Source organism: Lepus europaeus, chromosome 16 (genome assembly GCF_033115175.1).
Source record: "Lepus europaeus isolate LE1 chromosome 16, mLepTim1.pri, whole genome shotgun sequence".
Classification (NCBI taxonomy): Eukaryota; Metazoa; Chordata; class Mammalia; order Lagomorpha; family Leporidae; genus Lepus; species Lepus europaeus.
In genome coordinates, this window is record NC_084842.1 from 3280080 (window position 1) to 3293616 (window position 13537).

At 41.0% G+C, this 13537-nt stretch overlaps 1 protein-coding gene across 1 annotated transcript in view; it reads right to left on the reverse strand.

Annotated features, from left to right (window-relative positions):
• ADAM18 (ADAM metallopeptidase domain 18) overlaps nucleotides 1–13537 on the reverse strand; it is a gene marked incomplete at its 5' end in the record, with an annotated part of 43039 nt that overhangs the window by 29261 nt on the left and 241 nt on the right. The window contains 4 exons of the mRNA XM_062213796.1: nucleotides 892–957; nucleotides 6026–6203; nucleotides 7513–7589; nucleotides 11059–11137. Coding sequence (XP_062069780.1) covers nucleotides 892–957; nucleotides 6026–6203; nucleotides 7513–7589; nucleotides 11059–11137 — 400 coding nt within the window. The remainder of the gene's footprint in view (nucleotides 1–891; nucleotides 958–6025; nucleotides 6204–7512; nucleotides 7590–11058; nucleotides 11138–13537) is intronic.

Consider the following 13537-nt stretch of genomic DNA (forward strand, 5'->3'; position numbering starts at 1 on the left):
AATGAAATGAATGTACTGCTTACAGATGTTGATAAAGAGGAATACGAAATTCATTATGTCTGTGAAGATAGAATTGACTCAATGTACTCTAGGCAGAATGCTCTCGTCGTAAGGTCGGAAAATACACTGACCCAGGGAGGTGTCAAGTTTCACATATGGAATATATTCCTACAACACATACAAGTAGGAGAAATACAAATTTATGACAATATATGAATACTCAGGATTAGCAGATCGTCAAATATCTTATTCTAAATGCCATGGCATCTCAGATGGTGTTGCTGGTTCTAAAGGGGTTTAGTGTATGACAATAAATTTGTCAATACATAAGACAGACGTGATAATGCTTACTCAGTAGAAACTAATACCTATCATCAAAATTTGGAAAACCAAACAGACACAACTAAAGGGGAAATTTAAGAAACACCACAATGATAATTTAATATATTAAACTAACTCAGTAACTAATAGAACAACAGTGTTCAAACATTCATTTGATATCACTAATATGTATATGTCAATGTAGAAAGTAATATATAAATAATAAACATAGGCAGTATATTATTATATATGATACTATAATAAATATCAATATATACAACAAACACAACAAGGTGGTATGTAAGAAACCCATATGGAAAATGAACAAAATTGGCCAAATGAAGACACAGGGCATTATCAAAAAATTTACATCATTTGCATTAGGCTGTTTTACCAGTGGGGAGCAAATGTGTTAGGGCCCCCCCTTTCTTTCTTTAAGATTTATTTATTTATTTGAAAGTCAGAGTTACACAGCTAGAGGAGAGGCAGAGAGAGTGGGAGAGAGAGAGAGAGAGGAGAGAAAGAGAGAAGGAGGGAGGGGGGAAAGAGGACAAAAGGAAAATGACTTACCAAACCTTTTTCTACTATAATGTTCATTTCTAGATATTGGGGTAGCAGTTTTGAAGCAAGTATATTCTGGAAAAAATAATACAATGGGGTTTATCCAACATTAATTTTAATTAAACGTTAAGAGCAAAAGATAACATGTAATGAAGACATAAAGTGATCTAAAAAACCTTAATGAAGAGATAAAATAGTTGACTGCCAAAGCAGCAGTTTTCACTTGAAAACATATTCCAGGCATAAATGATGTCCCATGGAACTGCTAGAATAATGTAGAGTGCTAGGCAATCTGTGTTAGCACTGAATGAGAAACAGGGTACATATAAGGATGTAGATCCTGTTGCCTTTATCTGATGATCAGTCTATACCAAGAGTTCACACTTGGAATGTCTCATTAACTGTCTTCCTAAAGGCTATGGCAACATCAGCTGTAACACATGAGAAATCTTTCATGATATAAACTGCCATGACATAAACTATGTTATTTGTCTATTAGGCATACACATATATGAGAAAGACCAGAATGCAAAATATCAGAAACTTTGACAGCTCTGGAGTATAGGTTATGAGTCTCATTTTGTGTAATGTAGTAATCCTTGTTTGTGTCAAGGCAATTAGCTACAAGTCATCAGTTAGCACTTTGCAAGTTTTACATAAGATATATTCCCAACAAACGGATATGCTATTTCATATGTAGAAATATATGAAACATACGTTTTAGCCAAACATATGTTTTATTCAAACATCTTGGTCATCAAATATAAGAGTTAAGGAAGGTGCAAAATTTGCATCTGTCATAGAATAACTTGGCTTAAAACAAATAAGTAAACAAACTCACTTTAATGGGTAGAGTCTCTTTCTCTCTCTCTCTCTTTCTGCAACCTATTTATGCCTATCATCTAGGCATGCATGCATATACACAATTTTCTATGAAAAAAAAAATCCCTAACTCTCATTGATCTCTTAAAGTCTTTTCTTACTTTTTAAATGTAACTTTTCATTTGAGACAGAATGCCAGACATTCATGTGGCGTTTGGGCTCAGTGGCTGTTGTGGGCACTGGGGAGTGAACAAATGGATGAGAGATCTCTCTCTGTAGGAGTAATTCCTACATCTAGCATTGCCTCTGGGGGAGAAGCGTAGGGACATTTGTGAAGACCACCATCTCCAAAACAAAAGACTTGGTACCCGCCTAACACTGAATTTCACATATAACATCAGAAACATCCCTGTCCTCCGTCCACGTCTCCTGCCAATCATGTCAAAATACTCATGCTCCTCCCACCGTGTGTGGGATCCAGGTGGGGTTTCTGGGTCCTAGTTTTGACCTTGCCTAACCCTGACTTGGTAGTAAGCCAGCAGATACAAGATTTTTTCTCTCTCTCTGTCTTTCCTTTTTTCTCTATCAAATTTGCCTTTCAAATAAAATGTATAAATCTTTAAAAATAAAGAAAGGTCTCAGGAAACAAATAACAGTAGAGACAAGTGGAGGGCCTGGAAGACAGGTTTTATCTGCAAAGTCACAAGTTCAAGAGAAACTCAGGTATACTAAGGGTGGCCATAGCAACAACAAACAGACCTATCCTATGACTAGATTAGCACAGAGTTTCAAACTAAAGTCCTAAACAGAAGGAAAAGCATACTGATTTCCATTCTAAAAAAATTAAAATTATATCTACTGCCTTATGCAACATGCCTTTCAACAAAAAATGAGGAGGAATAAAAACAGGTGAAAAAAACATTCTGAAAGACATCATAATCAGGACAACTAAACCGATGTATGACACATGTTGGAACTGTCAGAAATGGAATTTAAAGCAACTTAATGCATTGAAGGTTCTAGTGAAAATAGGATAACATGTAAGATCAAACGTGTAAGGTCAACATCAGATACTTCTACCACAATTGCTTAATACAGTTCTAGCCACATGAGTCTACAAATGGTATTTCTCATTGATTACCCTTGTGTTGTGTTCTTAATAAAGTATTCTTGTTAACTTGCAGTTGGAAAGGAGCTGGGAAAGAGAGGGGTTTTCTGTGTTGTGGCACATTTAGCTGCCCCAGTGACATAGGAGCGCCACTTTGTTTTTCATTATTATTATTATTTTGACAGGCAGAGTGGACAGTGAAAGAGAGAGAGACAGAGAGAAAGGTCTTCCTTTTCCGTTGGTTCACCCCTCAATGGCCGCTGTGGCCGGCACACTGCGCTGATCCGAAGCCAGGAGAGGTGCTTCCCCTGGTCTCCCATGTGGGTGCAGGGCCCAAGCACTTGGGCCATCCTCCACTGCCTTCCCGGGCCACAACAGAGAGCTGGCCTGCAAGAGGGGCAACCGGGATAGAATCCGGTGCCCCAACCGGGTCTAGAACCCGGGGTGCTGGCGCCGCAAGGCGGAGGATTAGCCTAGTGAGCCGCAGCGCTGGCATCGGAGTGCCTCTTTGAATCCTGCTTGCCCCATTTCTGATCCAGCCCCCTGCTAATGCACCGGGGAAAGCACCGGAAGATGGCCCTAGTGTTCGGGTCCCTCCCACCCATGTGGGTGCCATCCCTTGTGGCCTTTTGGGGAGTGAACCAGTGGATGGAAGATCTATCCATCTCTCCCTCTGTCACTCTGCCTTTCAAATAAATAAATTAAACCTTAAAAATTCTATCCATCCAATGAATTACTTTCAAAGAAAACCTTCTAAATATCCCATTGGGTCATAGAAGGAGTAACAGGAGAAATTAGAAAACTTTCTATATGTAAAGATTGTGTGTGTGTGTGCGTGCCTGTGTGTGTGATACAAAATTAGGAAATGGATTGACATCAGTGAAAACCAGAGTGAAGATCTCTAAAAATTCTGTCCTACATAAAACCAACTTCTTGGAACCAAGAAATTTAAACAAGGTTCATAGCCTTCCTGGGAGAAGTGCTTTTCTAAAAACATGTGACTAGTATTGGTAAAAATGGCAATTTTATGGGATTTGAATTTGCTGAGGTCCATTCTCTCATAAGCTTAAAACTATTAGTCTGTATTGGACATGAATACCAACAGACTGGCAATCACTAAACAAGGCAGAGTGGGGTTGGAGCCGCATTAAAATCTCATTCCCAGAAAACTGTCATAAATGGATCTGTTACAGAACGTCTCTTTCCCAAGGACAGCTGTTTGAAAGCACCTGTGGCCAGGTTTTCAACAATGGGACACACTATTGGCTAATGGAAAAGCCTAAGAGGGAAACTTAGGGAAAAGGGTGTTTGTGTGGTGCCGTGGAAACCCGAGAGGCCTTTCTGGGGATCTTGAGGTTGACACACATGTTGTAGGGGTGGGCAGGTGCCAAAGGCTGTGCCCATGGTTAGGAAGGGCCTGAAAAGGCCCTTCACTCCGCTTAGCTGATCTCGAGGCTCTGAGTGAGGCAGGCAGTGAGCAGCAGGCAGAGTTGCTAAGTGCCTCCTTGCTGAATGATGAAGGCCTGTGTCAGTGTGCACAGAAAGCCATCGGTGAGATGACAGGAGAGAGGGTTTGGGAACGATCCATAGCAAAAATTTTAGACCTCAGAGAACCAGTGCGGAAAATCACAAAAGCAACAACTGTGCTAAATAGCAAGAAAATCTCTGGGGAATGGGGGAGTAGATACAGATTCCTAGATGCTAACTTTATACTACTTGGTATTTCCAATTTTCAAAATAGTTGAGAGATGAAAAGAGTCCAATCAGAATGACCCACATAAAAGGAAAAAAAAATCAACAGATTTGTCTTTTAGGAAGACCAGATGTTGGGCCTATTAGAAAAAATATTTTACATTATCTGCCTACAATAATTTCAAAGAAATAATGGAAATTGTGCATAAACAATTAATGTTAGTTATTTTAATAGCTCCCTAAGTAAAGATTATCAATAAAGGAAAACAGAAATGACAAAAATGAACTATAAATCCTGGGGTTGGAAAATGCAATAACTGAAACATTGAGTAGTTAAGCAGCAGAAGAACAATCAGCGAACTTGATGATAGGTCAATTAAGAAAAAGAAAAGAGGATGGAAGAAAATGGACAGAGCCTGGAAATCCGTGGACCAGTAATCAAGTGTGTTGATATATACATAAGGATACCAGAAGGAATGGAAGAAGATAAAGAGGCAGAAAAATATTCAAAGACTTCATGATCTAATCTCCCTAAATTTGATTAAAAATAAACTAACTTCCAATTCCAGAAAGCTCAATAAACTGCGTGTAGGATTTACACAAAGAGCCCTACTCAGAGATGCATCAGAAGCATAAACGGAGACTGGACTCATCATGTTCAAGGAATTCTCAGTAACAGTAAAAGCTGATCTTTGACCAGAGACCATGGAAAGCAGAAAGTGGTGGACTGAAATAGGGAAAGTACTGGAAGAAGCTGTCAACCGATTGTTCTGTATCCAGTCCATCAGAGAATCTGGAGAGTTGAATAATACATAAATGATGAACTATATCGGAAGATACAGCAAAGCTACATATTGAAATTTTTTTAAAAAAAGATTTATTTAGTAATTTTGAAAGTCAGAGTCACAGAGAGAGATGGAGAGACAAAGAGAGAGATCTTTCTGCTTGTTCACTGCATAGTTGACTGCAAGGGTAAGCATTGGACCAGGCTGAAGCTAGGAGCCAGGAGCTTCTTTTGGGGTTTCCCATTTGGGTGCAGGGGCCCAAACACTTGGGCCATTTTCCACTGCTTTCCCAGGACATTAGCAGAGAGCATAAATGGAGCATATGGGACATGAACAGGCATCCATATGGGATGCCAGTACTGCAGGCGGCAGCTTTACCCACTACACCAAAAGGCTGCCAACTTTTATATCAAAATATTAAAAGCAGTGTTTCCAAGGTACTAGAGTAACTGTGATTCTGTTCTTATATTGACAAGCTTTATATTTGACAAACAATATGTGTTCTGTCTGAAAAATGTAGAAAACACATAAATGTTGCATAATAAAACAAAAAGCACAAATCTTGAAATATAATACTATATAATGTTATGCAATTTGGATGTTTCACTTCAAGATATGAAAAGGAGACAAAAAATTCAACATTGCTACTTGGTAGCTACGGCATTTCCTTTAGTGATCGTGAAAATTCTGTAGAAGTATTTTGCTGGTATGTCATTACATCAGAATCACTAGTTACCTGGGAGCTGAAATGAACTTTGGAAGGCTGGTCTTTCTGCCAAACAGTGCTGTAATTTCCTGCTGACAACGGTATTTCTGGATTGTCATTTTTCACTCGATAAACTATGTGCTCAAATCTTGCCGAAGATGCTAGTGGTTCAAGTCCATAGCTGACATTCTCAAACTGGAGAAATCCCCTGAATATTCAGAAAGCAGTCACTGTAGAAATCCTGATGATGAGGCCACCACGGCTGCAGTCTGACATGCTACACCGAAGCGGAAACCCTAGAGGAGGCCTTGTCTTTCCCGGTCCTCCGTGAATTTTCCAGTCTCCCAGTCATAGCAGCCAGTGCATCTTGCCCAAGTTTTAAAGAAGGCAGCAAAGCCAACAGTATTTTCTAATTTGTAGATAGTAATCACACCCTTTTCAGATAAATTAAGGCCATGGTCTGCCAGGAACCAAAGGGTTTGTTGAGAATTCCAAAAATAAGGTTCCTGTTCTTATAGAGATTCGAAGAGAAAAAATTAGATATGTGGTAGAGTAGACTGGTAGCTGGGAAAAACACAGTCAGGGGAGGTCAGTATCACAAGTCTACGTGGATAAATTCTGGAAATTAAGCAACCAAAAGGAAGTAAAAGAGAGCCATCCTGGATCCTTCGTTCTTTTATGAACTTACCAAAAATAAGCTTCCCAACATCAGTGAGAATCTCTCTCATCCCACCCTTTACCTCTGAGCAATCTTCTTATTTAGTTATTTTTTAAAGGTTTATTTATCAGAAATGCAGAGTTATGGAGAGAGAGGGAGAGACAGAGAAAGAGAGACACAGAGTGAGAGTGAGAGAGAGAGAGAGAGAGAGAAAGAGAAATATTCCATCCACAAATGGCCGCAATAGCTGGAGCTGGGTCAGGCTAAAGCCTGGAGTCTGAAATTCCACCCAGGTCTCCCAAGTGGGAGGCAGGCACCCGAATACTTGGGCCGTCTTCCACTGCTTCTCCAGGTGCATTAGCAGGGAGCAGGATTGGCAGTGGAGCAGCTGGGACAGTAGCTGGCATTGCAAGTGGCATAACGTTGGCCCCTTCTAAATTAGTTATTTTATGTGTGGCGTTAAACTGAGTGCATGCTACATGTGTTTATATAGACATAAATGTAAAATACAAATATATTAGATTTAACTAATTTGTGCCATTTTCCATAACTATTCCTCGTAACTGATAGAGTGCAATGATGACATGTAGGGAGATGTTCTTAAGTTTCCTTCTATGGAGCTATCCATTCTGCACAGTAATCTGGAACTATCTGTTTAGAACTCCCTGGATTGATTCCATTTGAGCGAGCACTTAGGTGTAGGTGTTAATATAGACGAATGTAAGGCCATCCTAAGAGAATCCCTCAGATCTGAATTTACCGTCAGCCTTCCCAAGTTTCCTATCTGCTAGCCACTGAGTTCCATTTTATAGCATAACCCATGTTCTCCACGTACAGAGATTCTCTAAGACGTTGTTACCTGAGGCCAGAGCAGATACTGAGAGTCACAGCTGAATCTGGAAATTCTGCAACATATCCTTGGTAATGGCAATTCGTCTGAAACACAGTATAGATGAGTAGATCCAGAAATTCTTTCTGAGAAAGTATACTATACTTTAGCAGACTCAAAATATTAAAGGCTTAATGACATCATGAATCATAAAGAATTTTAATGAAAAACTTTCAGGAAAAGTCGTTTACTTTGAACCCTAGGAGTCCATGAATATTCTCTTTGATTGAAAAAAGACATAAGCCTCTGCTGAAGCCCAAGCTTACCACATTGAAAGCCACTGCAGTGGACTTGCCTGTTGGCCAGTGGGGATGGACAGAACTGTCCAGTGAACAACACACACACAGGAAAGAAGACCCCACCCAAGCTGCCCCACCCCACTTGCCTTTGTCAACTGCCTAGAACAGGGACAGGGTGGGGGATCCAGACCACAGAAACCGAATTCCAAACACCCAGAGACACTGGGGGCAGAGGAGGCAAGGGGGCAGCAGTGGACCCCAGGCGGGGCTCCTCACTGGGTCAGCACCCCTCCCCACGGGCCCCAAGGAGTTGAGGGCAGATCACTGTACAGATCAGCCATTAATAGGCCTGCCACCCATTGCTTCTGATGCCTAGCTTTCTTTTCCTCCTGGTTTTGTTAAAGCAGACCAGATGATGCAAGTCAAAGGAGGGACCATGTCCCATCTCTAATCTTCGGTGGCCTGGACTACAAGTCACAGGCATGTTCTGTAGTAGTTTTTCTAAGGTAGACAGTGCCCATGAGGAAAATTATATTCTCACTTTAAAACTTTCCCTTTGTTTGGTCTGAAAGGGAGGTTTTTTCTATTTACTGTTTACTGCGCTGATGGCGAAGTAAATCTAGCTATGAAATTATAATTGAAGCTCTTATTTTGGCTATGCTATTACAGAAAAATGTTAGCCATCTCTTTTATAAGGTCTAAAGATTAAATTGTGCGTCCTACAGATTCCTTTATAATAGAATTAGTTTCCTACCTTGAGGAGAATAGAGAAATGAAAGAACAAGTTGGGCTTAGAATAGAGAAATGAGGGAGCAAGTCCTAGATCGCTTGCTGACAATAGCAATATCACATGAAAACTTAGCAAATAGTTTCAACCATTAGATAACAACTTAAGAAAACATATACCAGAAGATCCAATGCCTTCTATAAATTTTAAGAATCATGTATTTGGAAACACCTCTTAAATATCTAACATGGTGTAGTTTGTTTAACCAGTAAACTTAAGCACAAACATATAAAGTGTTTTTAGTTTCTTTCTACCAACAAGTATAAAACATATGATACAGAGATTCAGGTCACATGAACTAAAATGTATCTTTGATTAAATTTAGCAACTTAAATTTACGGACAATCTTATCTATAAGCCGATTAAAATAAAACTCTTAATAAAATTTTCCCATGTGGACATACAATGTGTACACACATATAACATAACATAATAGACCAATATAGCAATTTCAATAATAGCTTTTAAAGTCTTTAACTCTTTTTGTAAATTGCCAATTGATTTGAATTGCTTTTTGTTTTCAGCAGAAGTCAGCTTGTGAAGAGCCCTAGCAGCTCTGCCAAGAGTTGGATCACTGGAAATGGACCTGCCCTGAAGTCGAAGGATGCCCAGGTCAGAGCCACAGATCTTATTGGCTCTAAGCTGAAAAGCCCTTCACTCAGCCCAACTTCCAAAGTGACCACTGCAGCTGAGCGGATAGCCAAGTAGGGTCAGCAACATTGCAGGCAGAACTGTAAATTTCTTGTTAGAGATGCCACCTGCCTTGTCCTGGCCAGCTCTCCTCCCAGGCCAGATAAGTAATGAAAGTCAACTGGGTGCCTTCCCCTAGGAGGTTCACACCTCCCTTAGGATATACCCCATGTGAAGAGATAGGTAGGTCTGGGCCTCTTAACTTACAAAGCCCACCAGATTATTATCAAGCCCCTTCTGTCAGGTTCTATTTGCCTCTCAATCAGAAAACTTAATTGTAGCTTAGATAGCACCTTTCTTAGCTCCTCTAATAATGACTCTGTCCTTTGTTCTAGACCCTGTCTAGCACACTTGGGCCTCATTCCTTCGTAATCATAACTTCTACTCTACCTCCAATTGCTCTACTCCCAACCTGTGTGTACTGATGGTCCTCTTCCCCACTTAATGCTGTATAATTGTTCAGACCTGGTTAATGCCACTCTTAGGATCATTGGTTACTATCCTCACCCTGTCTTTTATGACCTTGTCTAAATATGATCAGAGTCGGCGAACTTGGAAGGCTTCCATAGCCTTGGCAACTCATGACGAGAGCCTAGGGTGGTTACTGGCGCCATAAACTAGAGTGTCAATTTGTTGGGTCAACAACAGGAGTCACTGTGCACTTGCTCCTCATGTGGGATCTCTGTCCTTAATGTGCTGTACATTGTGATTTAATGCTATAACTAGTACTCAAACAGTATGTTTCACTTTGTGTTTCTATGTGGGTGCAAACTGTTGAACTCTTTACTTAATATATACTCAATTGATCTTCTGTATATAAAGAGAATTGAAAATGAATCTTGATGTGAATGGAAGGGGAGACGGATTGGGGAAGGGGAGGGTTGTGGGTGGGAGGGAAGTTATGGGAGGGGGAAGCCATTGTAATCCATAAGCTGTACTTTGGAAATTTATATTAATTAAATAAAAGTTCAAAAAAAAAAGACATAAGCCTCAGCCATTCTCAATCCTTGCCCAAAAGATAGATAAACACTGGAAAGTATTCCTTGTCCTTGAATTGGGTCTCACACCCTATCGCCTTCATACCCCACCCCTGCAATCTTTCACAGGTTCCCAAGGCCCCTCACAGTGGCCACATCACCTGAAAGACTAGTTTCCAGGAATTCCTCTCCACCTGCTACCCCACCCCCACCCCCACACCTAGCCCTCCTAATATATAAAAAGGCCAGGCCCCTGGGGTCCTGGCCTTCTGCCATGTGTTCCATCAATATGCATGCTGGCCGTTGGTCATGCACCCCTACAAATTTATTTTCTCTGAATAAATTTGGTCTGGTTGTAAATTTGTACACTGCCTCCTCTCTATTCTGAGCCTATTTTCCTAACACAATTTCATTTATTTATTCATTTTTAATTTGTATGTGTTTCATAAATACAACATTATGTACATAGTAATTCTTCCCACCGTGACTCCCTCCTACCCATTCTCCCCCCACTTCCTGCTCTCTCCCTTGTTTTTATTCCAGAGAGAGAAATAAAAAGAAAAAAAAGAACAAATGGTATAAAAAAACTAAGAGCAGTGTTCCTCAATTATCTGTACAAGGTTGATCTATGTTCCTAACACTCTTGGTTTCATCTCTAGTACAGGCCACTGCTATGTGCCACAATCAACCCTAGGTCAGAGTTCTATAGGATAAAACATTGTATTAAACTGTTAACATAGAAAAAATTATCTTAATGGAAATGACATGTCCATTTCAACCAGAAAACATACGACAAAAAATTTCTAAGACATCTAACTCTTACTGTAAAATACAAAGTCTCAGAAGGCAAATCTCTGGTCTCATTTTGTGTATAAATCCGTAAGTTCTGGGGTAAGAATGAGCTAAAAAAGAACAGAATAAAAGCTTGTCACAGGTTTAATATGATTGTACACACTGAAATAATCAAAATAAATAGTAAAATAAAAAATAGTAAAAATAAACAGAGCAGCACTTAATTTGGGGATTAGTATGGTGTAATAGTTGAAATTCATTGGTGTAGTATTTCAAAGCGTTCAGGCTTTCTTAACACTGTGACAGACTGTGTAAGTCTTGTGTGAATGAAATAACCAAGTGATTGGATATAGCTAGAAAAACAATGAAGAACAGCACTACAGAGGATTCTGACTGGAGAGAGGAGGAGGTGACATGGGGTAAGGCGCTAGCCGAGGGGGAGGTCACAGACCACGAGCCCCTGCCCCACGTGATTCTACTTGCCTGCTTGTTAATCAGAACTATCCCACATCTGCTGTCTGTCCTTTACCTGTCAACCTTATAAAGAGGTAGGTAGTTGGGAGGGGCCCTTCTTTCCTTGGAGACCAGGAGGAGAGGAGGCACTGAAGGCACCCTCTCTCTACCTCCCCTCCCACACCCCTGTTCTGCCTCTGGCCCACTTCATTGCTCAACTGTACAGACGCGCGCACGCGAGTGTGTGTGTGTGTGTGTGTACCTTCTCACCCTTTAAATGAAGTTTGCCACTTTGTTCTCTCAGTAGAAGTCAAGGAACTTGGATTCAAATTAGACCCCACCCCTCCCACTTCAGAGGAAGAGGAGGAAGAAAAAAAGAAAGGAGGAACAAGAAAGAGAGATCACAAAGATAAAAGTGGAACCTGAACTAGGAGTCTGTGGCACTCTATAAGCCAAATTAAGACATTATTTTGCAGAAGAGACATTAATCAGCTTTACCAAATGCTGACAAGTGCCAAGATAAAATGAAGACTTAAAACCAACAGTATCAGGAGCTGGCATGTGGGGCACAGTGGCTGAACTTTTGCTTGGGACATCAGCTTGCCGTATTCTAGTGTAGGAGCTGGAGTCTTCTGTACTCTGGCTGCTGGCTTGCCTGCTATGCTCCCCTGGAATTAATGACCTCCTGCCCCCCACCAGCTCCCCTGGGATTTATGGCCCAATGCTTCCCGCCAGCGACTCCCCGTGCCATCTCCTTTGTGTGGCGCTTCCTGCCAGTGCCTCCCCATGCCATCTCCTTTGTGTGGCCCTCCCACCACATAACGTATATAGCCTATACGTTAAAATGAACCAATGAACACGTTAGTTCCCAGTACCTTGTCTTATAGAGAGTGAGAAGGTAACCTACGTAGGAGATGACCTGCACCCTTGCAAGTGTGAGGCTATAGAAACCTCTCTTATGCAAACGAAGGGGCCTTTTGCCTGTGCAGGGCTAAAGGACTGTGTGCGGGCAGGGGGTCCCAGCCTGCTGGTGACAAATAAACCTCTGCTTTTGCATCCGCCACCGTGCCTTGTGCATTGACTGGGAAATTCAGACACAATAGTAGTACCTGGGTTTGAATCCCAGCTCTTTCATTTCTTGCAATTCACATTCTGGGAGGCAGCAGGTGATGGGTTGAGTATTTGAGTCTCTGCTACCCACATGGGACCCGGGGATGGAGTTCCAGATTTCTGCCATTAGCCAATGCCAGCCCTGGCAGTTGTGGGCATTTGTGGAGTGAATCAGCAGATGGGAGATTCCTGTCTGTCCGTCTGTCTGTCTGTCTATCTACCTACCTACCTACCTATTATCTATCATCTCTCTGCCTGCCTTTCAAATCTCTGTCTGCCTTTCAAATAAAATAAAAATAAGCAAAATAAAGCAATAGCGATGTTAAAAAAACATGAACACTGACGATCCTGTGAAAGAATTCTTTTAGTGCAGTTGCAAAGATGTGAAAGGCTAGTGTGAGAATAGTAAACTTGAATTAACTGGGGGCACTCATGACTTAGGTGAGAACAAACTGCTTATGGATGGATCAGGCAGACCAAGGGCTGTTGCTATAAACACTTTAAAATAGACCACCAGAGACGAGGCTGCTCGATTCTGCTCCTTTGAAGTGCTAATAGATTGCAAATCAGGACACACACAGCAGCTGATTCCTGCCTGGAGTGAGGGTGGGACCAGGTTAATAGTGAAATGACTATTGTGCAGGCTTCTCTCTGGGGAGGAAAGATCCTGGCACTGGGTTAGAGCTGATGGTGGCAACACTTCATGGAGTTGTTGAAATGGTTGGGTGAATTTTGTATGCAAAACATGTTCAAGAAAGTTGTTAAAAATAAACACATAATAAAAGGAACATCACTGCTTGAATTTTCCACCAACAGCCAGCAGTGCATAACAGTGCTTGATTTCACATCATATTACTTGGCATGTAACTCTCAGACCATGGGTTCAGAGGCTTCTACTTAACTGGAGATTTTCAATAAGTATATTACTTATTAATCTGAAAATACCA